Source organism: Lissotriton vulgaris, chromosome 8 (assembly GCF_964263255.1).
Source record: "Lissotriton vulgaris chromosome 8, aLisVul1.2, whole genome shotgun sequence".
Taxonomy (NCBI): Eukaryota; Metazoa; Chordata; class Amphibia; order Caudata; family Salamandridae; genus Lissotriton; species Lissotriton vulgaris.
Window position 1 is genome coordinate 1,162,910,037 of NC_141696.1, and position 26,621 is coordinate 1,162,936,657.

At 45.5% G+C, this 26,621-nt stretch overlaps 1 protein-coding gene across 2 annotated transcripts in view; it reads left to right on the forward strand.

The window, feature by feature from the left end:
- The window catches only part of ENOX1 (ecto-NOX disulfide-thiol exchanger 1), a 2,419,302-nt gene that overhangs the window by 2,103,707 nt on the left and 288,974 nt on the right, over positions 1-26,621 (forward strand). For both annotated transcript variants that reach the window (XM_086935020.1, XM_086935021.1), the window contains one exon: positions 13,194-13,378. In XM_086935020.1, coding sequence (XP_086791146.1) covers positions 13,194-13,378 — 185 coding nt within the window. The remainder of the gene's footprint in view (positions 1-13,193; positions 13,379-26,621) is intronic.

Consider the following 26,621-nt stretch of genomic DNA (forward strand, 5'->3'; position numbering starts at 1 on the left):
GTTGTATACAAATTTTAAGTTTGGAAGGGGTTAAATTCAAAGAATTACCTAAGATGCCTCTTGGCTGGGTTCCATAATGCATATACCACAAAAATATATACCACACACTAGGCATTTATGGTATTTATTTTTATTTCATTTGTTTATGCATTTTTCTTTATAGTATAAATATAGCACAAGGGGGTTGGAGAGCATCAAAACACCCACATAAAAGTATAAATATTGACCATACCCAAAAAAAGGAGTCAGATCATAAGCAAATATACAAGTCAGATCCAAGATTAGAACAGAATAAACATAGGTAACAAATCAATATGAATAAAGCCAGAAAGTAAGACCATTCCTCAGTAAGAGACCACCACCGTGTAGAGAACTTACAGGTTGGCAAACAAGGGCCGGAGTGAAATCTAAGTAACCAACCGACTTTCAGGCAGGAGGATTTTAAGCTTCTCTTTGAAAATTGTAAAACAAGTGGTGGTACCGAGATCTAGTGGACATGAATTCCAATTTTTTGTGACCCTGCTGAGAGAATGATTGCTTTGTATGTTGTTCTTGTTTAAATGTAGGAGGCTCAAGGCCAATGGATTATGCAATGTAGGAGATTTAAGGTCAATAAATTGTGCATTTCTTGATCCCCCCATCCCCTCTGACCTTGAGAAATTTTGAAAAGGAAAGGGTAGACGTGTGAAGGACATTGTAAGTGAATCAAGCCGTAATAAATGGTAGAAGGGCTTAGTTTCGCAAGGACAAACTGATTCACAATAACATGTCCGGATTACTAAAATCATCCCACAGTGTATTCCTCTAAATTCCAAGAACAAAAGAAACTTAGATTTGTAAATTCCTCCTCACCGGAGACTTCACAGCTATGGATTTTCATCTGCAGTGATCGAATAGCTATCCAGGACAAAATTTCCTTTGATAAGAAATTGAAGGAGGGCGTGGCCGGGCAAGATGGCCGAACAGACGTGATCTGTATCAGCCTCCGGTCCACGCTCGACTCTGGCGGCAATTCCTGGTGGCTCTATCCACCCGCAAACCTCTCGAGTGGAGCTACTATGGGTTGACACATAGCGGCATAATATAGAGCACTTTTTAGCCCCCGAGACGCAGGGGAAGCGCGCCTGCAGAATTCCGGCTCCAGCGAGGACACTGCCGGCGGCTAGCCCCAAAATGGTGGCCGTCTAACGGCTGAGCTCTCCGTGCCTGATTACCCTGTGACCTGGCAGCTGCTGGCGATGACGCGGATGGGAGCCCCCTCGGTGAGAACGGGACCGACTGCGGGGGCGCATTGAGAGGGGTGCCTCTGTCTCCTGAAACGGCAACACGCCACGTGTGCCTGACCCCAACATGGTGGCGGTAAACTCCGGGATACACCGCATTGGTCGCTGAAAACCTTTACAAAGCGGTAGGCTGCCGCCCGACCCTTGTATTGCCCCCTTCTTGGCTGCTACCCCTAATATTGGCCTGAGACAACACCCCCTGTTATACTGAGGGTGCCTGCTGCTGCCTCTCGTGCTAAAGCTGGTCCTGTGGTGCCTACGAAGCTCCCCACTTTCCACTGGCCTGTGGGCCCGGGAATGATGGCCCCCGCAGCTCTGGCTACTTTGGGGTGTGAGGGCACCTAAGGACATACTCGTTCGGAGGCCTCACCACACCATCTCCTTGAAGTGTAGAGGGGGGCGAGTACCGAGTGGTGGTAGAAGATTGGCACCATATACATTGGCACCCACCTACAGCAACTACCTGTCCTTGCTCTTTAGTGACCTGCATCGCACCCAGGGGGGCACTGCCTTATGCATCCTAACAAGCCGATGACGAAGAAGACCAGCAAGGTTTCAGATTTTTTTTCTTCTTCCTCCAAGAGTGACGCACGGCAAGGCGAGCCTGGGGCGGCAACGGTGGCTCTCACAAAAACGGAACTTATGACCATGCTCAAAGAGTTCAAGATGGACCTGCGCAAAGATATTACCCAAGATATTAAATCCTCCATCGACTTACTCTGGTCTGACCTTTCGGAACGCCTCTCCTCATTACAACAGGACGTGGACTCAGTGGGCAGGAGCGTCCTTGACCTTGAGGAACACAATTGGGAAGAGGAACGTTGTGTCCTGGAATTACAGGAGGATGTCAAATCGCTCAAGGAGCACCTATCCCAGGCGCAACTTAAGGCAGAGGACCTGGAAAACAGGGCATGTCGGGAGAACCTCTGCATCTGGGACCTTGAGGAGGGGGCGGAGGGGCCGGACCTTGAGGCCTTCGTAGTGGGCCTTTTCTCAGAAATAATCGCCCCCCAGCCTCTCAAGATTAAGTTAGACAGAGTCCATCGATTGGGTCCCCAACAGCAAGGTGAGAGGACGCGACCCCGAGACATCCTAGCGAAATTCCACTCCTACAAGGCCAAGGAAGCGATCCTGCATGCGGCACGAGCTAAGGACACGGTCTCATTCCAGAACTTCTCATGCAGCATCTTTCAGGACGTGGCACCGGCTACGCTGGCACAAAGACAACTCCTCAGGCCAGTGACTGCTAAACTGCGGGCCGACCATATTAGGTACCGGTGGACTTACCCATTCGGGCTCAGCTTTGACCTTCAAAACAAACGGCGTCACATCACCGATCTTCAGGAAGGTCTGGACCTGCTCGGTATCTCTGCACCTACGGAGTCACCAGCATTGGGAGCCTCTGATAAATCATCTACGGGAGACCCCTCCACCTCTGCATGGTCTTGCGGTTCGACGCGCTGACAATCTCTTCATGCTATGGGATAGGCTGACGTGCGGTGCCTCGACGGGGTCCCTGTCCTGCGTTCTGGTGCCTCTAGATATGATCCGCGGTGGGGGCCTGCTTCTACCGGGTGAGCCAACGGGACCGTTCCCTTAAGCCCCGCTGCGGCCCGTGCGTCCCCAACGATGAGGCACTATAGAACAACCCTTCATGGATGGGCGCTGTCGAAGCTGACCGGAAATGAAGATCACATAAGGACAGGCCTGTATACTAAGACTGTTGAGGATGAATGTATTTTGGTCTTTCTATTGTGTGTTGCCATCTGCAGGGTTTTTACTGCCTTAGCGGGGAGCTCCGCGATGCAAGTCTTACGCTGACCTCGTGTCTGTGGAGAGCATGGCTTCTAGCCCGCTCTAGCGGGCGCGGACCGAGTCCTCGGATCTGATGTCCCCAATGAACTCACAGGGATCTTCCAGATCCTTTTACGAGATCGCCATTTTTGTTAAATCCCCTCTTCCGGGGGAAAATTTGAATGTTTGGTTGTGTTTTTTGTTTTGGGATGTATTGCTTTATGGGTCCGGGGGGGGGGGGGGGTTCATGGTGGTGGCCTTTGCAATAATAACCATTGGGAGGATTCCGGCTCTTTACATAGGCCCGGTTGCTCCACATGCCGGTGGGCGGGAGAATGGAGGGATTGCACGGTGGCTGGATGGGACATGGTGGTTGGTGAAACAGTGGAGAAGTACGAGGTTCCCATAATGCTATGCCGATAACCATAGGCACCTGGAACGTTAAGGGGCTTAACTCCCCTTAGAAACATCAGAAAATATGGAAGTATATAGTCGACCACCACTTGGACATAGTGGCTCTTTAAGAAACACACTTAACTAGGTCTGGGGATTCACGTTTGAAACACAAACAGTACCCGATAATTTACAAGTCATCAGCCTCTACCAAATATAGGGGGGCGGCGCTCATTTTTTCGGTCCCCCACTCAATTTCAGCCCACAGGGGTGCAGAGCGATAGGGATGGGTGCTGGATTATGGTCAAGGGTCGTTTGAAAGGGAAGCTTTGCACCTTTGTGGCGCTCTACGTCCCTAACACTGGTCAAAAGGGATTCCTGCAAACCCTATTGGGAAAGGTGACAGACTTTGCTGAGGGGCCTCTAGTTCTTATGGGGGACTTTAACTTGGTGTGGCAGCCAGATTTCGATAGTACATATACTCGCCGCTCCGAGCTGGGCTCCTTTTCCAATGACACACAAAGACACATTCACGACCTAGGACTGTTGGACACCTGGCGTGTTCTTTACCCCCAGACCCAGGACTATTACTTCTTCTCCCATGTTCATCATTCCTATTCCCGACTGGATTACATTTTCACCAGCCAGTCCCTGCAGGGTGGCCTCCGAGAGGCCAAGATATTCCCCATGTCCGTCTCGGATCACAGCTTATACTCTCTCTCAATTGGTTTGGCAATGCCCCGTCTCTTACAAGGTGGTACTTTCCAGCATCATTAGCTAGGGACAAGGAATCATGTACCCATCTCCACGAAACTATCAAAGAATTTTTTACCCTTAACCGGCCGGAGGACACATCAGAATACAATACATGGGACTCCTTTAAGGCCGTGATGCGGGCTAAATACAATGCGCTCAACACAGGCCTGAATCGACAACGGGCCAAGGTTTGGTAACTACTTGAGGCGGAGCTAGAGGCCATTGTACAGTCCCAAAAGCTTAAGCCCACCAGGCAGACTTTGCGCAAACTCACAGCGATCAGAGATAAACTCCGGGCTATTTACAATGATAGGGCAGAATTCACACTTCTTAAGCTGCGTAATTTATCCTACACTCAAGGCAGTAAAATTGGGAAACACCTCGCTAGGCAATTAAAAGATAAACGGGAGAGGGAGTACATAGGGGGTATTCAGGGTCCTTCAGGAGACATTGCCCACAGAGACGTGGACGAGGCGGAACTTTTCGGGGCGTTTTACAAAACTTTATACTCTGCAGACGCCCTTGACACAGTCAGACAGCAAGAATTTCCTAGGGAGTTACCCATCCCTCAGGTCTCCCCCGCATGGAATGAGGAGCTTACAGCTCCGATTATTTTAGGCGAGGTTACTTCGGCTATTAAGGCATTGAAGTCCCATAAAGCGCCGGGCACTGACGGGTACACTGCGATTTTCTTCAAAACATTCTCCTCTGACATCAGCCCTCACTTAGTTAGGCTTTTCAATAGAATGGCCACTGATGGGGATATGACTGGCTCTATGTCTGAGGCAGTGATCTCAGTAATTCCCAAGCCAGGAAAATATACCTCATGTTGCGCCTTCTACAGGCCTATTGCCCTCCTGAATATAGACGCGAAACTATATTCATCTATTTTGGCTAGGAGATTGAATGACCTCATGCCGCTCATTATTCACCCAGATCAGTCTGGCTTCATTGCGGGACGTCAAACCCACGACAACACCCGCCGCATAGTCCATCTCATAGAAAAGGCTAACAAATTTAAGATCCCAGCGGTTGTGGTCGGGTTGGATGCCGAAAAGGCCTTTGACAGCGTTGACTGGAAGTTCCTATTCTACATGCTCACGGCGTTTGGTTTTTCGCCACAATTCCTAAACATGATTCGGGCCAACTATCAACATCCCCGATCTAAAGTTTCGGTGAATGGCGTGCAATCTTCCCTCTTTTCACACTCCAGAGGAACTAGGCAGCGATGCCCCTTATCCGCCCTGCTGTTCGCTCTTAGTATTGAACCACTAGCGATTGCGGTCAGAGAAAACCCTGGGATTAAAGGCATACCCTTCACCGGGGAATCCCATAAGATCTCTCTCTTTGCGGACGATGTCCTCTTATCCCTTTCAGTCCGACAGTATCTATCCCGCACTTACAAAGGGAACTCGAACGCTTTGAGGCAGCTGCAGGGTTTAAAATCAATTTGGATAAATCTTATATACTTAACTTCACCCTCTCACAAAAGGAGGTCCATCGACTCCAGTCCCTTAAACCTTTATCATGGGCCGTCTCCTTCATCCAATACCTGGGTATCCAACTGATGTCGACAGTGGAGAAATTGTACTCGGCCAACTTTCCGCCCTTTCTTAATCGTATTCAGGCGGAGCTGACGAGATGGAAACCTCTCTTCCTGTCCTGGCTCGGTCGCGTCCACACGATTAAAATGACCCTCCCTAAATTACTGTATTTACTTCAGGCACTACCAATAGAACTTGAAGGGGATTTTTTCAGACGTGTAAAAACTATAATCCTACGCTTTATCTGGCAAGGAGGACGTGCCCGCTTCTTATTTTTTCTGCTGCGCCGCTCCCAGCAGGAGAGAGGGGTAGGTCTACCTGATATTCATCTATATTACAAGGCCTCACAACTCCGAATAATGGTCGTATGGTCGCAGAGGGAGTCCGAGAAGCACTGGCTCCATATGGACCGTAGTGTAGCTGGCAGGACGATATGGGACCTAATCTGGTGCACGAAACATGATAGACCCAAAAACGCCTACCTTAGCACCTCTACACGTACCACTCTACAAGTCTGGGACTCTGTAACGAAGGATGACAGCTGGACTACATTCCCTTCGCCCTTTACACCACTACACTTCACTGCGGCATTCCCTCCGGCTTTTCAGGAGGGACCCTTTGACGCCTGGCGGGAGGGAGAATGCCTAGCCCTGACCCACCTGTTCCACAATTATGATCCCCTCGCTTTTGATAATTGTAAGAGGGGCTATGGAGTGGGAGATTCTGAGCGCTATCACTATACTCAATTAATCCATTGGGCACTAGGCCCCCAGGTCAGCGAAGGGGCTACCCGTCCCCTTACTAAATTTGAAGCCTTCCTTACCAAATCCTCTTCTATGAAGGGTGCAATTTCGTTTCTTTACAAATTTCTACTATCCACTACACTCTCCCCCCGGCCGAGGTACATGTACATGTGGGAGGGGCTGGCTCAACGGGACATAACTGACGAAGAGTGGACTCATTTGTGGTCTGACATTTTTAAATTTAACTAATCCACAGACTTGCGAGAGGCTCATTTAAAGACAATGATGGACTGGTACATATATCCCTCCAAATTATCTCGAATCTTCCCGGGCTCTTCAGACAGATGTTGGCAAGGGTGTGGATTGCTCGGTGACTTCCAACACATTTGGTGGGACTGCCCAACCATCCGGCCTTTCTGGGAAGAAATCTTAGCTCAGGTGAAAGACATGCTTGGGTACCCCATCCCGACATCTATGTCGGGAATACTTCTGGGTATCTGAGACCGCATGTTAGAACACCAGACCAGGGCGGATAAAAGGATAATGTGGCAGAGTATTGGAGCGGCCAAGATTACTATAGCGGCGGCATGGAAAAGGAAGGAAACGCCAGCGATATCCCTGTGGCACTCCCGCCTCTGGAAATTGCTTAGCCTTGAGCGCATGTCTGACATCTTTAAAGATGATTTTAAGAACTTCGAGTTTAGGTGGGGTCCGCTGGTCTCCTTCCTTTCACGGGGTCTTCCTTCAGCAGTCTGTCCCGCTGCAGTGAGGGCTCTACATCTCTTCCAACTTTGAGTGGGCCCCACTATTGCGGGCTCATTCCAGGTTTTCTGAGGCCACCACCAGGGTAGGGGGGAGGAGGGGGTTTAGTTAATTCAGTTGACTCTGTGTATGATTGTTAGTTTCCTTTTTGGTTCGGGCCCCTATGGGGAGAGTTCCGCTATACTCGCATCTACTGGGACTTTGTTTCAATGGTGGAATTGTCAAGAACACTGAATCCTGCAGAGATTATGATGGAGTTGCCACAAGCTCTCACTGACATTCCTTCTCGACCTGTTTGCCTTATGTACCCATATGCTTTAGAAACTTTACCCTTCAGTTGAGCTACGGGTTGTGATTGGGGTACGTCGACGCGCACAACAGGGTTCTTTTATCTTGTATCATCATGCTGGATAGTAGTCATCTCTCCCCTGCGTGAGATAATGGGCAGATTGTGCCTTGAGTTTGTGTTGAAAAACCAATAAAAAGTTTTGGGAAATAAGAAATTGAAGACTTAATCTGCAAATACATGGCCTCCAGAATATCGACTGATAAAATGTAAATCTTTAATACATACTACTAAAACATAAGACCTTTAATAATTTCCAAAATCCAGCCAAATCATTCCTTTCCCATTTAAAGGCTCTTTTAATTTAGCATTCTAATTCTAGTCCTTACAAGTTAAAGGACACATGCCATGGGGCCCCATTACGATGTGGTCTGAAATGGCTCCGACCATCGGTCGATCGGAGCCCAACAGCCCGCATCGTAATCAACTGGTCAGATTCCTTTCCAACCGACCCATTTCGATCGGGTAGTTCCAAAGGGAATCCAAATCAGATTTCCGAATGGCCTGCGACGGGCTCGGAGATCCTGTCCGCCAATCGGAAGACCTGCAGAAATCCCTCGAGCGGCTCTTTCCAGCTGAGGGATTTCGATAGCCAATTCCCACTTCCTTTCTGTGCCGGCCTTTCAGACACAGAAAGAAATTGGGAATCTGTCTTTGGGGGCCCCCTGCAGGGCCCCCATGGGTGCAAGACTGCCAAATGCACCTTGAGGTGCCTGCCACCGGGTGCAGAGATGAACTGCACCTCTTCTCTTTGCAATGAGAGCATGCGTTCCGTTCGGAATACATGCTCCCATTGTAAAGAATAGGATTGCGACTGAACAGGGTTAATTAAGTCTCATCCTACTTGCTGGGCTTGAACCGTCGACAGGAGGTTGTTCGGTTCCAGTTCCCAACCAATGTCGGACCGACATCCAAATCGGCCCCTTAGTATGTGGGATTACACGCAAGATGAAATCTCTTGTAACATGAAGGTTTTCGTAGTCTGTGCTTTTGCAAGAGGTGTTTTTGCAGTCTGGTTTCACTTGCTACTCAAGATGCGATCGGTTCCCAAAGACTAATTGAATCCCAGGTGTGCCTAATACACTTATGTAGTGTCAAGATGTCTTATGGGCAGACGTGCGCTTTAGAAGTACTAAACGGAAACTAGCATTGTGTGTATTTTAATGGAACCATCTTTTAAAGATCTGGCCAGCCATTTTCCTTGTCTGCACAGCTGGTCTCTGAGATGGTGCATTTTCCCATTCCAAGAAAATTAAAAAATGAATTACATTTCCCAAAGCCAAATGACTTACGTCATATTAGGCGGAATAAGTAAGTGCCAGTGTACCGCTGAGAAGACGGAACATGCTTCCGGTACTATAACATTTCCATTTCACAGAAGGTTTTAAGGAGGAATACTTTATTTACATAATGGTTCTGGAGCGTATTTCATCGCCTTATAACACTTTGCGACGAAATTGGCTGAGGGCATGCCTACGGTGAAATCCAATCCGACAAAGCAATTTCCAGCATGCATACTAATCGATCCCCTCACAGACACCTGCCATGGGTTATGACAGTGAGAGTGCCATTCACAATTGATCCCAGTCCAAACAGAGCTTCATAAGGACAAGGCGTAAGCGCCTCTCCATGCAACTAATGCGGTAATGTCTATGTAGTGCCAGCTCGTTTCCTTTCCTATTCCAGCTGTTATAACAGGTTTGCCTTTTCGTGTCACTTGCCTGACACATGGTTCCTGGAGTTGCCTCTTTCCATTAATTCATGCTTCAGGGGCGATGGCATTGTCCCAGGTCATCTTGTACTCATTGGCAGTCAAAATTTCCTGCTGCCTAAAATACTCGTGATCTAAGCTCTGTATGCAGTCAGTGCCCCTGCTCTACTAAGTATTCAGAAAAAGCGACAGGCGGAATGCGGGAATCAGTCTCAGGCACTGGGACCACATCCCAGTCCATCGTTATTTTTGTATCCTTCGGTCAGGGTCCGCATATTTCTAGATTTACCGCCTATGCCAAATAATGCATTATCTGCTGCATTATCTGCAGATTTCATCAAACAAACATTCTTTCTTGCTCAAATGGATCAACAATTATTTAAAAAAACAGCAGCAAAATGTGCAGCACAGTGAAAGGCTCTTCGCAAAGTTTGACTGATCATCTTTTTGGTTGCTTATCGCTGTATATGGGTATCAGACTGGTCCTACTGAGGTGAACCTTTTGCCTTGATAGTGTTAACTTGTAGAAATTATAAATTATTCAAGGAATAATATCATAAAATGTGCTGCATTATGTCCCATTATTTGCCTTTTTATTGCCATGAAATTTAGTAAACTCTGCCGCCTTCCCGGGTCACATTATTGTTTGGCTCTGACTTCGGTGCTTTACTAAGACCACTGTAAGCAGCTGCTGTAGAGCGCCACTCTAAGTTGCAACAACAAGGAGCCAGATTGAAACAAATGGCCTAAAATGGAGCCTTTTCTTTACTGTTAAGAGAGCTCCTGAATGTCAAAAGCTAATTTTGCTTGGAGTTCTGAAAATACTTAGGGGCCTATTAAAGTCCGCCCGCCACCGTACCAGGAAACGGGACCGACCGCCATAGGTGCGGCGGTCCAGCCATGGAGATTAGGATGCCACCGCCACAGTGGCAGTGGCATCCCGCATACATTGCATTGTGGCTGGCGGTGCTGTAAACAGCACCCGCCACAATGCAATATATGCATGTCGCAGATTTGCATGCACAACGTGGCAGGCACCGCGCAGTGCCTGCCACATTGTGCATGTAAATGGAGGGGCGTACCATGGGTACCCCCCAAGTGCACACCCAACCCCCCCACCCCTGGGGGCCCGCAACGGGCCCCCGAAAGTGATCTCCGCCTGGCTTTCCATGGCAGAGTCTCAGCATACTTTAAAACCATCAACAAAATCAGCCCCAGCTTGGCAACACAACAAAACACCCGGTAGCCAGTCCAGCCCTGACCGCCACCCATCATGATATGGATGGTGGTGACACCGCCATCATATCTGAGCCCTTTTCCGCCTGGTCGCCTGTTTGACCGGCGGAGAACCGGCAGACGGTCTTTCCAACTACCGGGGTCCCCCCCCCCCGCCATCATAATTTGGCGGGGGAAATGGAAGGCGGGCAGTGTATAATGGTGGGCAGATTGCCACCGCCATACGGGCGGTGGCGATCCACCCGCTATTATAGTAGCCCCTTACATCCTAAATTCAGAATAAGCTTTAGTCTTTTTCATGTCACTCCTTTCCAATATATTTTCTGGTACATTGAGCTCATTCTGAAAATATGCAGGGGTCTTTTTTACAATCCCTTCAAAAACAGCAAACACTGTAAAATCCCTTTCTTTACTGACTTCAATTAATTAATTTAGCATTGCATATTTTAGGGGTACATGTGTTAGACCTATTGCCACCCTTTGTTACATATGTTTGTCCTATTCCCACATTTGAGGCCATGTTACAGAAATTGCCCTGGTGCAAAAAAAAGAAACTAGCTTTTATTATTTTACTGCTTGTGCAATAGGAAATGGAGCAAACACATTTTATCCCAGTTAATTTCACAAAATGATTTTGCACTAGGGTGAAGATTAGGGGAGCATAGCTCAGATAATTCTGTGTAGTGTAATCATGTGAAATTTCCCAAAGATTATTAACAATTATGTGGAATAATGTGTGAAGAGTAATCCTACATTTGGCGCTCCTTACGTAGCGCAAAAATTCCCTTTGCATCTAAAATTAACACAAAGATGCATTTTGAGCTAAAAAGTACTGCCAAATGCAACAGAACACATTGAGCAGCACTAGCAGCCGCCGGCGCTCTCTAAATGTGATCTTAGGGTAGAATTTCGCCACAGCTGACTCCCGACACGTAGCGCTAGTTTCTCAGTGCAATATGCCCCTTGCATCCAAAAAAGATGCAGCAATGCATTTTGCTCGAAGAAAATAGCAATAAATGCAATAGAACATGAAGAACAGGGCAAACAGCTACTCGTTAGATGTGCTTTCTTAGGGGCATATGTAGGAAGGCGTTTGCGAATCACAAACACCCATTTGGTATGTAGGTGCCACATAGCAAAATAAGGAATCGCAAAAATTGCGATTCCTTATTTTGCTCAAGCATTTAAGGAATCGTAATTTTGCGATTCCTTAAATGCTATGTAGGGGTGACTTTTAAAATGCTATTTTGGCTTAAGGAATTGCAAAATACCAACTACTCCAAGTAGATGCTATTTTGCGATTACCGGTCAAAATGAATTTTTTTTTGTAAAATTCAAAGTGCCATGTGGCGCACAGACATGCCCTTAGGGCATGTATGTGCGCCACATGTACTTACAGGCATATCCAGGAGTGCAACAGGTGTCCTTTGGACACCCTGGCACCCTTGGAATTGCGATTCTCAAATTGCGATTTTCTCATAGAAAATCGCAATTTGAGAATGTATCCCCATTCATTCCTATGGGCCTCCTGGCCCATAGGAATGAATGGGACACTCATTCCTTAATTGCGATTCACAATTTGCTAATCGCAATTAAGGAATTTTAGCAATTTGCAAAAATATTGCGATTTTTTACCTACATTCCATTTTGCAATTCTCAAATAGCGATTCCTTAAAAATCGCTATTTGAGAATCGCAAAATGGAAATTACCTACATATGCCCCTGTGTCGGTTTTTTTCCTCTAGATTACTCTTACTTATGCAAGTGGGCATAATCGTGTTTTATCAGTAATTCCACATCAAAGAGTAATGAAGAATTACTGAAATTACCCCGATTACTCCATTGTAATTAAAATTACTGAGTGGCGGCTCCTCAAGGGAGTTCTGTGGGGCGGTGAGGCAGGCAGAGGAGGGGCAGGATAGGGGGTAGTAAACTCCGGCATACGGCCAAACGGAGTTAACTAAATAAATAAAACGAATTACATTGCGTGCTGCGATGCCAATTGGCGATTCAGTGCGTGCAATGTAATTTGTTTTCTTTCTTTCTTTATTTATTTATTAACTTCACTTCGTTCGGCCGTATGCCGGAGTTTAAGCCACCCTGCCCCTCCCCCGCCCCGCCTCACCGCCCCCAGCACTCCCTCGAGGAGCCGCCAATTAATTACTCCCAGACCTAGTGAAAATGAAGGAAATAGGTTTGAAGCCGTGCTAAACGTATGCACATATGTTTTGTTGATAGGACATATTACATGTTTAGCACAATTTTCAACTGATTTTACATTAAGAAGAAAATGATTTTGCCTCTACCTCAGTTTATTTTTTTATCTTTGAAAAGTGAATATATGTATAAGCAAAATCAAGTTAAATCAGTTTGCTTTTTATGCGAAGGTTTCATTTGTAGCAATTTCGGTGCAAATTAATTCAAAACTTTTTCTTTAGCACTGTAGACTCCGATGTCCTATCTGTTATTATGGACATATACTGAGTGCACACTCACAAATTGGCCTCAGAGCTGTATTCTCATTGGCTGCAGGCAAGGGGTGATTGTTTTTAGGTCTTCTTTTCAGAGGAGATCGAAATCATTGTTTGATAATAAAAGGGACATGTCCCTGTGTGTTCTTTTCAGCTCTGGCTGCCCAAGCATACGCCCTGAAGGAAGAGAACGACAGTCTGCGCTGGCAGCTTGACGCGTACCGGAACGAGGTGGAACTGCTAAAGCAGGAGAAAGGACCACTCAGCAGAACCGAAGACAGCCTAACCAGGAATCAACAGCTACAGGTCTTACAGCAAACGATGCAAAGCATGCAGCAGGTGTGTACTGGGGATTGACGAGCAGCATGCAAGGGAGGTACCACTAGTCTCTTAGCATTACTCAAATGCAATGCATTATTGTAATGATTATGGGTGTGAACAATATTTATTTTTCTCCCAAAATTGCAAAATTGTGGCTTATTTATAGCAGCTAGGATGGAGTTTTGCGTTTTTCAACAACTCCAGAAAGATTCTCCATGCATCCCCAGGACCATTCCCAGGTCCAGTGTGTCCCTTGGTAGGACATTCTAGAGTTGGAAAATGATGGGCAAGAAAGCAACACCTTTCTTGGATATCTGTTAAGTACAAACGAGGGTCTTATTCAGGAGAAGCTCGTGGTAGATTTGTCGATAAGACCATGTAGGGAGCAGCAGGTTGCTTGGTGGCCATCTGTGGTGCAGGAGAGTTGGATCAGCTAGCAGTCTTTGCTAGGGGGGCTTAGAGCATTCGATGATGTGGACTGCTGTCAAACAGCATCAGTCCTCCTCTGAGCTGCTCATCATGGCAAAGCAGGGTCAGCTTTAGCATCGGTGGCACCTGGTGCGATAATAATTTTTGGTGCCCCACACCCCATGACCGCCTCCTGGGATTCTCTCACTACCACCGGGCAAAAGTGCCCCTCATCTCTCCAATCATAAGTTATTGCTACACACAGCACCCCCCCCTCCCCTCGGAGGTCAGTGCCCCCTCCATAGGTCAGCTCCCAGAGCGGTCGCTCCAGTCGCACTGTCCTAAAGCTGGTCCTGTGGCAAAGAATCAGTTTCCAGCATACTCTGCCCCCTAGTTTTTTTTCTTTTTAATAATCAGTTTCTTTATACTATGTGTAGATTCCTCGAATTGTGGACCATCAGCATTTGTAACCTCACACCCCGCTAGGTATTGAAGGTTTGTGAAATTCCAGTTATGGGTTTGCCCATGTGCTGTACTTTGTCATGCATTTTTGCCAAATATTATTAATATTTTCTCCCACTTCCGCTTTCTGCTTCTCAGCTTAATATTAGTTGCATAGACCACTATTGATGAAAATATCAGTTGCTAAATTTTATGCCAGGGTTCATCTTCAGTGAATATGAGATAATTCTATAGTGCAGTCTGTAGTTTAAGGGATGAAAAATAAGTGGTGGACTAGGTCTTAACTTACCATGTAGGTAGTAGTTATCAATATCCAAACAATGGCTTAGTTGTGAGAACCTTTTTTGATGCCACGTGGCCATTGATCGAATAATGTGCATTTTAAACAGTTTCGGATTACCAAATAGGCAAAGTAGGCACAGGCCTTTGGCCCCACTCCTTTTTTGGGCCCGCAACAATGGATCAAAATAATATTGATTTAATCTTGAAAGAAAATTACAATCAAGCTTCCTTAAAAATTGTTTCCAAAAGATAGAAAAAATTAATCAACTCAAAGAAACGAAAACTTTACATTAAAGACTCTACAGAGAAAATACTGTATAAATGTAATGTGGCCATTAACATGGCCATTAACAATTTAAAGTACATAAACCAGAGACATTAGATTCACATGACAGTTTGTCACTTAAAAGTTTCTGGCAGCTGTCAGTTTGTAAAAAAGATCTGGTGCATTGGGAATTAGGAGTTAGCCTGGGCGGTAAATTCCACTCCGCTCGCGGAATTTGCAGAATTTTGACAACTCTGCGTTCCGCGGAGAACACGGAATTGCCAAAAATTCTGCGATCCGCGGCATAGCAGAATTTTTTCCTTGTTCGATCTTTCAAAATGCGTGTTTGCACACTCGGGATCGACTTACCGGGATCCCTGCGTTTGCCGACGAGTTTTCCTATCCATTTGCGTCCGGCCACGCGATCCCACGAGAGTGTGTGACACACCATTGGACATCCGCGTTTGCAAACAGGAAACACTCATCACGAGCGGGCGGGACAAGTGAAACAAGATGGCCCTGACCGCATGGTCAAGTCCGTGAGATATTTCCCCCCGAGCATGCAAATAGCGTCCCCGAACAGGAAAAACACATCGCGAACGGGTGAAGCAAGCAATTCTGCATGCGCGCAGAATTCTGCGTAGCGCGCAGAGATTTTTTACCGTTTCGCTGAACTTTGCGTAACCCGAGTATGCAAATTCCCCCCACCCCATGGAGTTAATTTGCGAGGGGGCCCTGAAATTATGACTGCATCGGGGTCTCCACAGGGTTTAATCTGGCACTGATTTCAACCTGCTGTAAAAATGTAATTCTAAAGGGATTCTGCAATCCCTGTATAACCGCATGTCTCTAATTTCTATATGATAGGTGACTTGTGATGTGACTGAAAGACATTAGAACTTAACTGTAATAAGTTATTGCAACTTGAGTTCTGACATCACAATGCTTGCTGCCAGAGTCAGCAGCTGAGGTGAAAGGCAGGTCAGGTCTTGGTGCACCTGTTTAAAGCAATGCTGGCTTTTCTTTCTTCTGCTCTATTTTCCCAGTTTACAGAGACTAGCAGAAAGAACTTGTTTATTTTTTGCACTCCTTAGATAAATATGGAAAAGTTTGAATCTTTCTCCATGTTTCTACATATTCCGAGCTACAGCAGTCTTTTTTTTAAACTGATTTGTATTGAACTGATTCTAATATCGTTTTGCAACAAATACCCAACAGGTTTTTGATGTGCTTAATTTTGCAGTAGAGGTTTTATTTTTATTCATGTTTGTAAGCATGCTCTCTCTTTCATATGAAAGAGCTACGCACCAAGGTTTTAAGTGGTTTGTGGGAATGGTGATGGTGTGACCATGTATTATATGGGATAAAGTACCCCTTGCCATACATGATAAGGATATTGCAATTCACCTTGGAGTTCCCTAACCTTATCAAGGAACTCGTCCTTCAGAGTTGTTTATCTATTTAGTTATTAAACCCGTCAGTGACTTGAATTATCCTTTTAATGTATGGCCGGGGGTACTTTACCCCTTATATAATAGGCGATTTGAGACACACCCAGTTGTCTCATATAAAGAATGACATCAGAACTCAACTGTAGTAATGCAACTTCTCAGTGACTTGCAATATCCTTATAATGTACAGCAGGAGGGTACTTTATACCATATAATATGTATTTATTAGCAGTTTTAAAAAAAAGAAACACTGCCGTACTTTAGGGGCGATAAACCACTTTAAATTAAGTTCCACAAACGTCTGTTTAAGCCCTACAAAAGACAGATGAATATAAAACAGCAGTTGACAACACAGACTTATACTATATATAAGTAAATGGAAGAACGGGTAGGCAAACACCAAATGACAAAATATTCATATGTACATACCAAAGGCAAATTCACTCACTGTAGATCTTTTCACATAGTCTCAAGTGACACCAATGATCTTTCAAAGGGGGGAGTGTCTTTGAAGCAACATAGCTTTAGGCTTTTCCCCCCAAAAGGCTTCATACAAGGATGGTGATCTGACAGAATGCGGAAGCATGTTCCAATCTTTAGAATAACTTCCTGAAAAGGATGTTCTAAGTTTTGTCTTCATGCAGGGACAGGTTTCAACCTGAAGAGTGGATCAGAGTGACAGAGGCAGTCACATGGGCTGGCTTCTAAGTGCACATTCCCCTGTATTTTTGAATAAAACAGAACGCATATCTGAGGGTTTCTCTCCTCAAAAACATTTGAAGATCACAATATAGGGAACAGATAGTTGAATTATGGAACAGAAATGCACAAGCCTTGAGATGAACTGTAGTCGAGCACTGATAAAGTCAAAACAATCTTGTCTCTTTTACAAAAATCCAAAGCATACCATTTGGTAGCTTGGCACAAGCAGCAAGGCCTTTGTCCTAGAAAAGTTCATGTGGTAAAGAAACCGCAACATCAAAACAACAATGCTGTTAAGAAATAAGCACAAAATAGCACACAACACTTTATCTAGAAAGAACCAACTTTAATTATTACAATTACTCAAAAAGGAAGTCAATTTAATGTAGGGATGGATGTAAAGGTTGGTAGAATGTGATGATAAAATGGGCTTCCACACATTTCTGTATGGTTGAAACTCAGAGATATGGCACATATAATTTTGTACAGAGATTATGGTATTTTGGGAAATGCATTAAATTAGGAACCTAACTATACTAATGCTAGAATGGAGATGTGGCATCTTGAATGGATCCTCATATCCATGAATTGTAATTGCACTTATTATACCCAGTGTTTGTTGTCGAGGGAACCCAAGCGCAAAGTGGAATAGTTGAAAAGGTTGAGACTGTTATGTTATTGTAGCTTTTAAAGCGCACTTATACCCAAAGGTGTCCTGGCGCTGAGTACTGTCTCACTGGCTCCATAAGTATACTGAATGATTCCAAGAATGAAGCAAACCCAAAGGGGATGATGAACATTGCAAGCACTCACCCCCAGTCAACTGATCTGGGTTTAATCCATCATCATTTTTTAGCTCACTCCGCCACCCCAGTTCAGACATGGCCATATGCATATCAGTCTGACCCTGTGCTTCATGGGAACAGTCCAGCCCGAACTGCCAAGCCATGTCTTCCCTGGACCGGACACAAGCATCCTGGGACCGGTTTCTGGCTAATCTGCCGTCATCAGCCAGGCTAGCTTGAATCCAGTCGCAAAGTGAACAAGGGACCCACGTCTGGGCATACCCTGCCAACTTAGGGTGAACAAAGCAAAACCTAAGGGGATGATGGACGAAGTGTTGAACAGTGCAAGCCCTCACCCCCAGTCAACTGATCTGGGTTTAATACATCATCATTCTTTAGCTCACTCCACCACCCCAGTTCCGACATGGCCGTATGCAAATCAGTCTGACCCTGTGCCTCATGGAAACAGTACAGCCCGAACTGCCAAGCCATGTCTTCCCTGGACCGGAAACAAGCTTCCTTGGACCAGTTTCTGGCTAATCAGCTTTCAGCAGCCCAGACGTGGGTCCCTTGCTCACTTTGCCACTGGATTCAAAATAGCCTGGCTGATGAGGGTTATGAACCCGAAACCGGTCCCAGGATGCTTGTTCCCGGTCCAGGGAAGACATGGCTTGGCAGTTCGGGCTTGACTGTTCCCATGAGGCACAGGGTCAGACTGATTTGCATATGGCCATGTCTGAACTGGGGTGGTGGAGTGAGCTAAAGAAAGTAGCTTGACCATATTAGCTCATAAAAATTAATGTACCATAAAATAAAACACTATCAGTGCTAGTTCATGGCCCTTCAGAATTGGAGTGGGATGAGATACCATCTGTTCTAGTCAATAGTGTACAACCGTAATTTATATGTGTTGGACATGGCCCTTCTTAGGGGAATTTACTCCAAAATGTTTAGCTTTTACCTCCTAGTCTTTGCCGACTCTCTCCACATGACCTTAGGAATCTGGACACCTTCCCACTGTACTGCAGAAGGAAGGTGCACACTCCCGCCTCACCCGCATTGGGCAGAGGGTGCATACATGATGGGTTTAGGTGCCGTACCTCAGTGCACTCCATAAACAGGGACACCACATACCCAGGGCAGGTGCACCACTGGCTAGGAGTGCGCCACCCACCGGATAGCCTGTCAACACTGCATTGGGCCTGTCATTGCAGGCCTGTGGAGCTCCATTGTGCCCCTGACTAGGTTGGCATCACGTATGCCTCAGTCATCCCTGAGTCGGTCGTCCCATACCATGAGGGCACCCTGCAAGGGAAGCTGGGGAGGATGGTAGGCTGAAGGCTGTGCTGGTACATATTGATGTTTCCTGCCTAGGTAGCGAGAAACCCCCCACGTGGAGCACCCCCTTACTTGGAATTCAGCTCTCCCCATGGGAGTGTTGCCAATTCTCTTGTGTGGCCTCAGGGCCCTGAGCGCGTCCTCACTGTCAAGGCACTGTGGAAGAGTATGCATCTTCCTGCACAGGCTAGGAAAAGACTCGGAAAAGATTCTGACCTGGTGTTCTGAAACATGGGTCGATCTGCTATCGCAGATAGGCAGTACGCAATTACACCTGTGGGTGTGCGCACCGGCCCTAATGCTGTTGCAAATTTATGTCCCGCCTGCTGTTGCAAGCTCGAGAATATGCCCTGGTACCTATAGCATTTTGGCTAAGTACCTTGTCTGCCACTGTGGGCCGGTAAGGCCATAACTACATCCCTGGTGACTCACACCAGGGTCAGACTGGCTGTTGCAGGCCTGTGTCCGCGTGCTCGCACTTATGGTGCCTGTGATTGCGTGTGCCGCCTGCCATCACAGACTGGTGCATATGCACTGACACAAGTTTTAGTTAAGCCTGTGTCCAAGTTGCTGTTGCAGACTTGGGTGGGCGCACTTGCACAGCTGGTGCTTTGGACTATGTGTCCTACCTGCCATTGCAGGTCAGGTGCGCACTACTGCACTTGCGCCCAGGTAGGGAGGATTAACTGTGTGTTTTCACTTCCTATGAGGCTTGTCCTTCCCATAGGTTAACATGGGCAAATGGTTAAAATTACTTCGGGCTGCAAAAGTGGATTGCAGTGGAGCAGCCTCATGATGTTTGCTATCAATGGATTTGCCATGCCGAACCCCTTTCTAGTGGAAAAGGGGGTTTGGGAATAACTTACTTAGAAATGCCACTTATAGAATATGCAGAAACAACAATTGATGGACAGAATGCAGAACAATGTCATACCTTCACCTCCAGTACCGAGATCTGGCCTAAATCCATTGGTTTTTTTCTCACCATGCCATTCCAGTTTGAACCCAGTCATATGCAAATCAGTTTTGACCCTGTGCCCAATGGGAACAGTCCAGCCCGAACTGCCAGGTCAGGTCCTCCCTGGACTGGAAACAAGCATCCTAGGTTTGGTTTCGGAGTTTCACCCCTCTTCAGCCAGTTTAGCTTGACTTCAATGGCATTCTGTTCCTCAATTGTTCTTTTTGCATTTGTCACCCCGAGTGTGACGGGTATGCCCAGACGTGGGTCCCGTGCTTTCCATGCCACTGGGTATGTTGGTTTGGTAACTTCTTACGCCCTCTGCTGCTGGTGTGCTGCCCTTGCTTGCTTCACATACTGGGTCCAAACCACAGACATCGCCCACCACAGAATAGGATGGCTCACAAGTCATGCATACACGTACCAAAACCTTTGAATGCAAGAAAATTATAAGGATGTAGATTATTGGTATGAAACAAACAGATTGCTTACCGTGGCTGTTACTAATGCGAATAATTTTGGTGAAGCCCCCCCAACCCCCGAATAATGGATCATTCATCCAGCAAGGCCCAATTATATAGAACGGTTGCCCCAGTAGTCTTCTGTGAGGACCCTTTCCTCTCCTGGTGGCTGCTGAAATTAAGTATAGGCGAATTTTGCGAATTTGCGAATTTGCGGATTTGCGAATTCGCAGTCCGCAAAATTCGCGAGTTCGTGCAAATTTGCAGATTTTTTATTTTTGCGTGTTCGCTGGGAGCTTTGCGTGTTTGCGGGTCGCTTTGCGTGTTCGCGTTTTTTTTTTGCCTGGTTCATCACTGCCACCCTCTCGTTTTTTATGCCCTTCTGCCCTCTGTACCACTTGTTTTTGTGCCTTTCTGCCCTCTGCCCCACTCTTGTTTGTGCCCTTTTGCCCTCTGCCCCACTGTTTTCTGTGCCCTTCTGCCTTCTTCCTAACTCATGCCCTCTGTCCCACTTTGTGCCCTTCTGCCCTCAGCCATAAGTCAGCTTCAACAGTAAGCACTAATAGATAAAGTAAAGCAGGTGCTCGAGTTGAAGGTCAAATTAAGTTACACAGTCATTAATCACCCCAAGTTTGGGGTGATTAATGATTGTGTAACTGAATTTGAGCTTCAACTCTAGCACCTGCTTTACTTTATCTATTAGTGCTTCCTGTTGAAGCTGACTTTTGTAACTATTTTAGAGGCTCTGGCAGCTTGCCGGCGCCATTCTAAAATAGTTACAAAAAGTCAGCTTGAACTTTTGACCCAATCCGTTCCACTCGCGGATTTTGCGGGAAATTCACGAATCTCGCGGATTGCGAATTTAACGAAAATCCGCAAAATCCGTAAGTGGAACGGATTTTCCTCCCATGCTTAGCCGAAATGCCCATGTTGATTCGAATGATTCGGGGAAAATCCTTTCACACGCACATCATTCATTAAGTTATAAAGTTTGAGTAAAAAAGTGACCCCAAAACCTCTGCATTAAGAAGTGTATGCAGGTGTGCGTGAATTTTCATGTAACTGTTGTCCTGGTTTGCTTTGATATCACATGTTCACCTGATGTAGAAAGTTACACCAAATCAGTAGTGAGGGTAGGCGTTCATGCTGTGGATAGCGAAGTAATTATCCCCACTGGTGTCAAACTAACTGCTGTATGTTACAGATATACCGTCTGCATTATGAAACTGGCTGTAGTTTTCTAACTAAAGTGGTTTCAGGTCATCTATTCCACACTTAAGCACTGAATCCATGAAAGTCGTGAATATGTTTCATCTCCAACTACAAATCACTAGAGGAGATGAAAGAACAACAGGAAGAAATATGACTCTGCGCTGATTTTCATAGTTATTTATAGATTGAAACAACAGCCGGGAGGCACTTACAGTAAACATTTATTCTGGAGTTCGCCGGAACAGACAGGGCTGTATCTTATTCTACCAGAAGTCTGCAGAATTTTAAGTATTTTTTATCTGTGCTTTGCAAGTCGTGACTGCACTCTGCAAAACAAAACATGAGCGTGAAAAATAGCTCTGTGGCCTTCAACTATCAACACGAAGGCAGCAGACACTTGTTTTATTGTATTATTAGTAGGTAGGCGGCGCCCGGCTGGCCTGTCGCACATGATTTAAACTCATGGATGCCACTACCTTTCAAAAGAAGGGCCACCTGGCAACAGAGTTTCATCACCAGAGAGAATCCGCTTATTTCGCCTTGAGTAATGCGGACGACAGCCATTGCGTTATCATTTGGATGATTCTTTTATTTTACCATGCAATGCTCAATATGAATCTGAACGCGTCTATACTCTGGATTCTACAAAGAGTTGATGCGTTTCGGGACATCATATTAATTGGTGGCAGCAGCTGGTATTTTTTTTAATTGTTGTTATTAATAATAATATTAGTGTTATTGTTATATCTGATTATTATTATTATTAAACACCCGCGTCTGGTGGCTCAGTGGATTATTTCAAACTCTGCATGGATCTGTGTTTGATGCCATGGTCACAGGTTCGAATCCTGGCGGTTAAACTCAGCCTTTCACCCTTTTTCTTGATTTGCAGAGCTGAAAATATTTGTTGTTCAGCCCCAAGCTACTCTTTTGGATCAACGTGGCCTTTCCACATATATATTTGTTATCATTGCCATTAGAAAGATATTTGTCGAGGGCTATTTCAGTCTGAAATCTAAGCCGTTTGTTTCACCATTTTAACCCCTTCAAGCTCCCCGCTCAGTTTGTCTGATTTACCCTCGGGTATTCGTGCTCTATAGAAATTAAAATTCATTCATTCGATAAGTCTCTTTGTGCTACGTGTCACCTAGTCCAACCTAAGTAGAAACTGCACAGAATCAACCTTCTACCTGTTGCTTGTCAACAACCATGGGCCTCATTTATGAAAAGTGACGCATCGCTGCGTGAAAACAGCGAAGCGTCACTTTTAACTGCGCACTCCTTACGACATTCCTGATGCGTCATATTTAATGTATGACGCATCATGTCGCAAAGAGTTACAGATACGTCAGTATTTCTGATGTATCTGTAAGCGCAAAAGTGACGCATTGCTGGAGTGTGTCACAAAAGTGACGCAACTCAAGCAATGCGTCCTTTCACATGGGGAAAGCCCCATGTGAAAGGGCTTGCGTCAGTCTTACGCCTGCTGTGAGGCAGGCGCAAGATTTTGACGCAACAGCGTCCAAAAAGTGACACAGTGAAATCTCATAGAGTTCACTGTGTCACTATTACGAGGCTTTATGCCGCAGGTATAATGTGGCGCAGGGGTTTAAAAAGTGACGCATCTACCTAGATGCGTCACTTTTTAAATATGGCACAACGAGGCGCATTTTTTACACCGCTGGTGCGTCACAAAAAGTGACGCACCGGCGGCGCAAAACTGACGCAAAGCCTTCATAAATTAGGCCCCATGTTTTTAATGTAGAAGTAGAGAGCTGTGTACAAATACCTTTTTTTATCGAACATATGCACACTTGTTGACCTTTACCTTCCGGAGCTACTTCTTATGGGCTTCCCTTCCTTAGTACTTGAGGGCATAGTTTCTCCAAGACGGGCATCCGAAGTATATGTTTACCTTTTTTTTTAACTCATCCTTTCAGGGAGGAACCATGAAAGGAAAAAAGGTCCCCAGACAGCTCCTGTCATGTGCCTATCCACGTTTGAAGATGGGTTTTGTCCCTTGTTTGTTTCTTTAACCAGACTCCTGTCCTCCTCACAGAGGCTGAGCGTGCTGCAGGAGTCGCGCGTGCTACGTTCTCGTGCTTCACCTGGCGAGTAAGACATTGCAGGCGTCTTGGCCTCTCCCCCTCACTAGCGCTAGTAATGTGTTGCTATTGGGCCCTGCACTGCAACTTCATACCACCAGCTTACTTGTTTGAAATTTGCAACTGAGCGGCCCACTACATGATGGCCCTCTGATTCCAGCAGCAGGTTTGGCATGAGCAGCATGGCGAGAAAACATCAGAGACGGAAGATTGTTCTTCCTAGTTTCATTGTATTCATTTTTACTTTTGCCTGCCGGTCAGTTTAGGAAGGTATGGCCCGAGACCTAGCTCCTGGTGCTGGATTTTCTTTCCCATGCTGGTGCTGTGCCTGGAGTGTCCCTTAGAAAAGGTGCAAGGCTTTCCTGTCCAGTTAGGTGTCTTTTCCTGTGCTACACTTTGGTTAGGGAGCAAGGAAAGTCACCAATATTATTTTTAAAATGTACGTTTTCATTTTAAATCAGTAAAATAAAGAAAAGAGAGGAAAAGGAAACGTCAGAAAACGCACTTTCCTCTATATCTGTGTTTTTATATGTTGTCTTGTTTTTATTAGACAGTCTATTGATGTAACTTTCCCCCCACTCTGGAGCTGTTTCTTTGGTCCTTGAAGTTTTTGTCTGAGACTGCTGGGGTTTGACCTTGAGATGTCACTGACCAGGTGTTCCACCAGTGATGGTGCAAGGACACCGAGGCAACTAGGTGACATGTTGTGGGGATAGTGGAATGGCTGTTGCAATAGGAGGAAGCGTTAGACTGTGTCTCTGTTGGCGTAATAAAGGTCTTGAGCGCATTTGCTGTCCAGAATAATAACTTAACATTGGCGATGAGGTGACCCCTACAACATTTCACCCAGTGACCTAGGTCCCCTTGGAGCATCACTGCTGGAACACCTGGTCAATGACTTTCCAAGGACACTCCACAGCATAGACTTCTTTCTCCAATTTAAGAAACAGGATGTTACACTCCTTTTTTGTGACTACTGGGAATTTGAAGTTCATGGACAAGCATTCTCAAATGTGAAGGCTTCTTTTTTGACTGATCCAAGGGTTTATGGTTTACAGTATCACAAAATTTGAGCTTGAAATGGTGCTGTTACTGTCTTGGCTGAAGGCATGTGTGAGGTCGATTTTAAAGCACTCAGAAAGGAGATACTGTTGACATTTTCTGACTTTGAACACATTCATCAAAGGATGGCGAGACATCTACCCTTCTTATTCATCTTTAGCTTCAGAGCATGAGGATTCTATCACCAAAGACTCCTCTGGCAAATTACTTCTATATAAAGGATTTGGGTGAAATGATTGGATTCCTAAGGGAGAAACTGAGTATTCCAGAAGGAGAGCCTGTACCCAGCGCCAGTGTAGTCATGTTCGTCAGTTCCAAATGATCCAGCTACTGCCTTCCCATTCATCAACAAATCAAAGGCTAATCAAGACTGAATGCAAGGATATTGACAAAGTTGACGTTCCCAGGTTCTTACCTCACTTCCATGACCTAGAAGGTCATGGATTTTTGAAAGCTATCTATGACTGTTTAATATGGTGAACATCAGCTCCAGGGACTAGTGTCAGAAGCTTTTAAGGACATGACACTTCTACCAGTGCTTGAAAAATCGAATTCTAATCCTATATTTTGACAATTCTGTCACTTCCACATGTGTTCCAGATGTTCTCTCTTCTCTTTTAAATGTCATTATCTAAACAAACAATAACACCAAAAGTCATGACTATACACAGAAGACAGATACTTCTCCTCTTCGAGTTGGAAAAATAATTTCTCAGTTCTACAATGTCTGACCCGAGTCTAGTTGAAAATGCTGGATTTTAAACCTCATCAAAAAGGGCCCAAAATACAGTTCTGCTCCGCATCTCTATAGTCCAGACTAAAGACGTTTTTTCCATTTTGTTCCTGTTTTAAAAATAATCTGTCAGTTTTTAATTTATAGATTTCAAGGATCTAAACTGCTTCATTGTCAGTATCGATTTTAAGAAGGACATATTACAAATCAGCTTAATAATGGTGCCCTCAGGGTAATTCTTGGCATCTCTGGTCCTACAGAATGCCTACCAACGCATTCAAGTTCGATGCGAGGTTTCCATGGCTTGTGGTTCTGTCATTTCAGTACCAGTTTGTCATTCCGCCTTTCTTACTCAAATCCTCTATGAGGGAGGTAACAAACGTTTGGCAACTCTTCATAAGAGAGGGAGGATGGGCTGTCCTTATCCAGCCAATAGGCAGGCTTCTGAGCGCTTGTTTCATATATGTATTCTGCTTCAAGAACACTAATGAACCAGAAATTACTTTTGATCACTCATGTTACGTCAAGAGGTTTGGTGGAAGGTCCTTACATATACAAGAATAGTCCAGATGGACCATACATCTATCAAATCGTAAGCTTGAAAATGACTTTCTGAATATCAGCGAACTTTTAGAAATCCAACTTTTCTGCCGGACCTATGGCTAGTTTCAATTGAGACGGTCTACCGATATGCCTAGACCTGAGCATGTTGGTTAGACATGTAAACCCAGTCTTGCCATCCATGTTCCACACTCAGAATTTACCTGAGGCATTTATATCTTCATCTCAGATTTTTCGGTACAATTGATTTTCTACAATGATATATCCGATACATAAAAACTGGTGGTTTACCACTAAAGACTCAGCAAATGCGGGGGAGTGATACTCCAAACCTACTCACTCTGAGTCCACCCTCTCGGAAAGGAAAGGCTGGTGGCAGTTGCAGAGTCTCAACACTGTCTAGAGGGAGGATTTGAGTGTGTGGAGAATGCTCTATTTAAAAGCACTATACCAACAAATTACATTTCCCACACAGG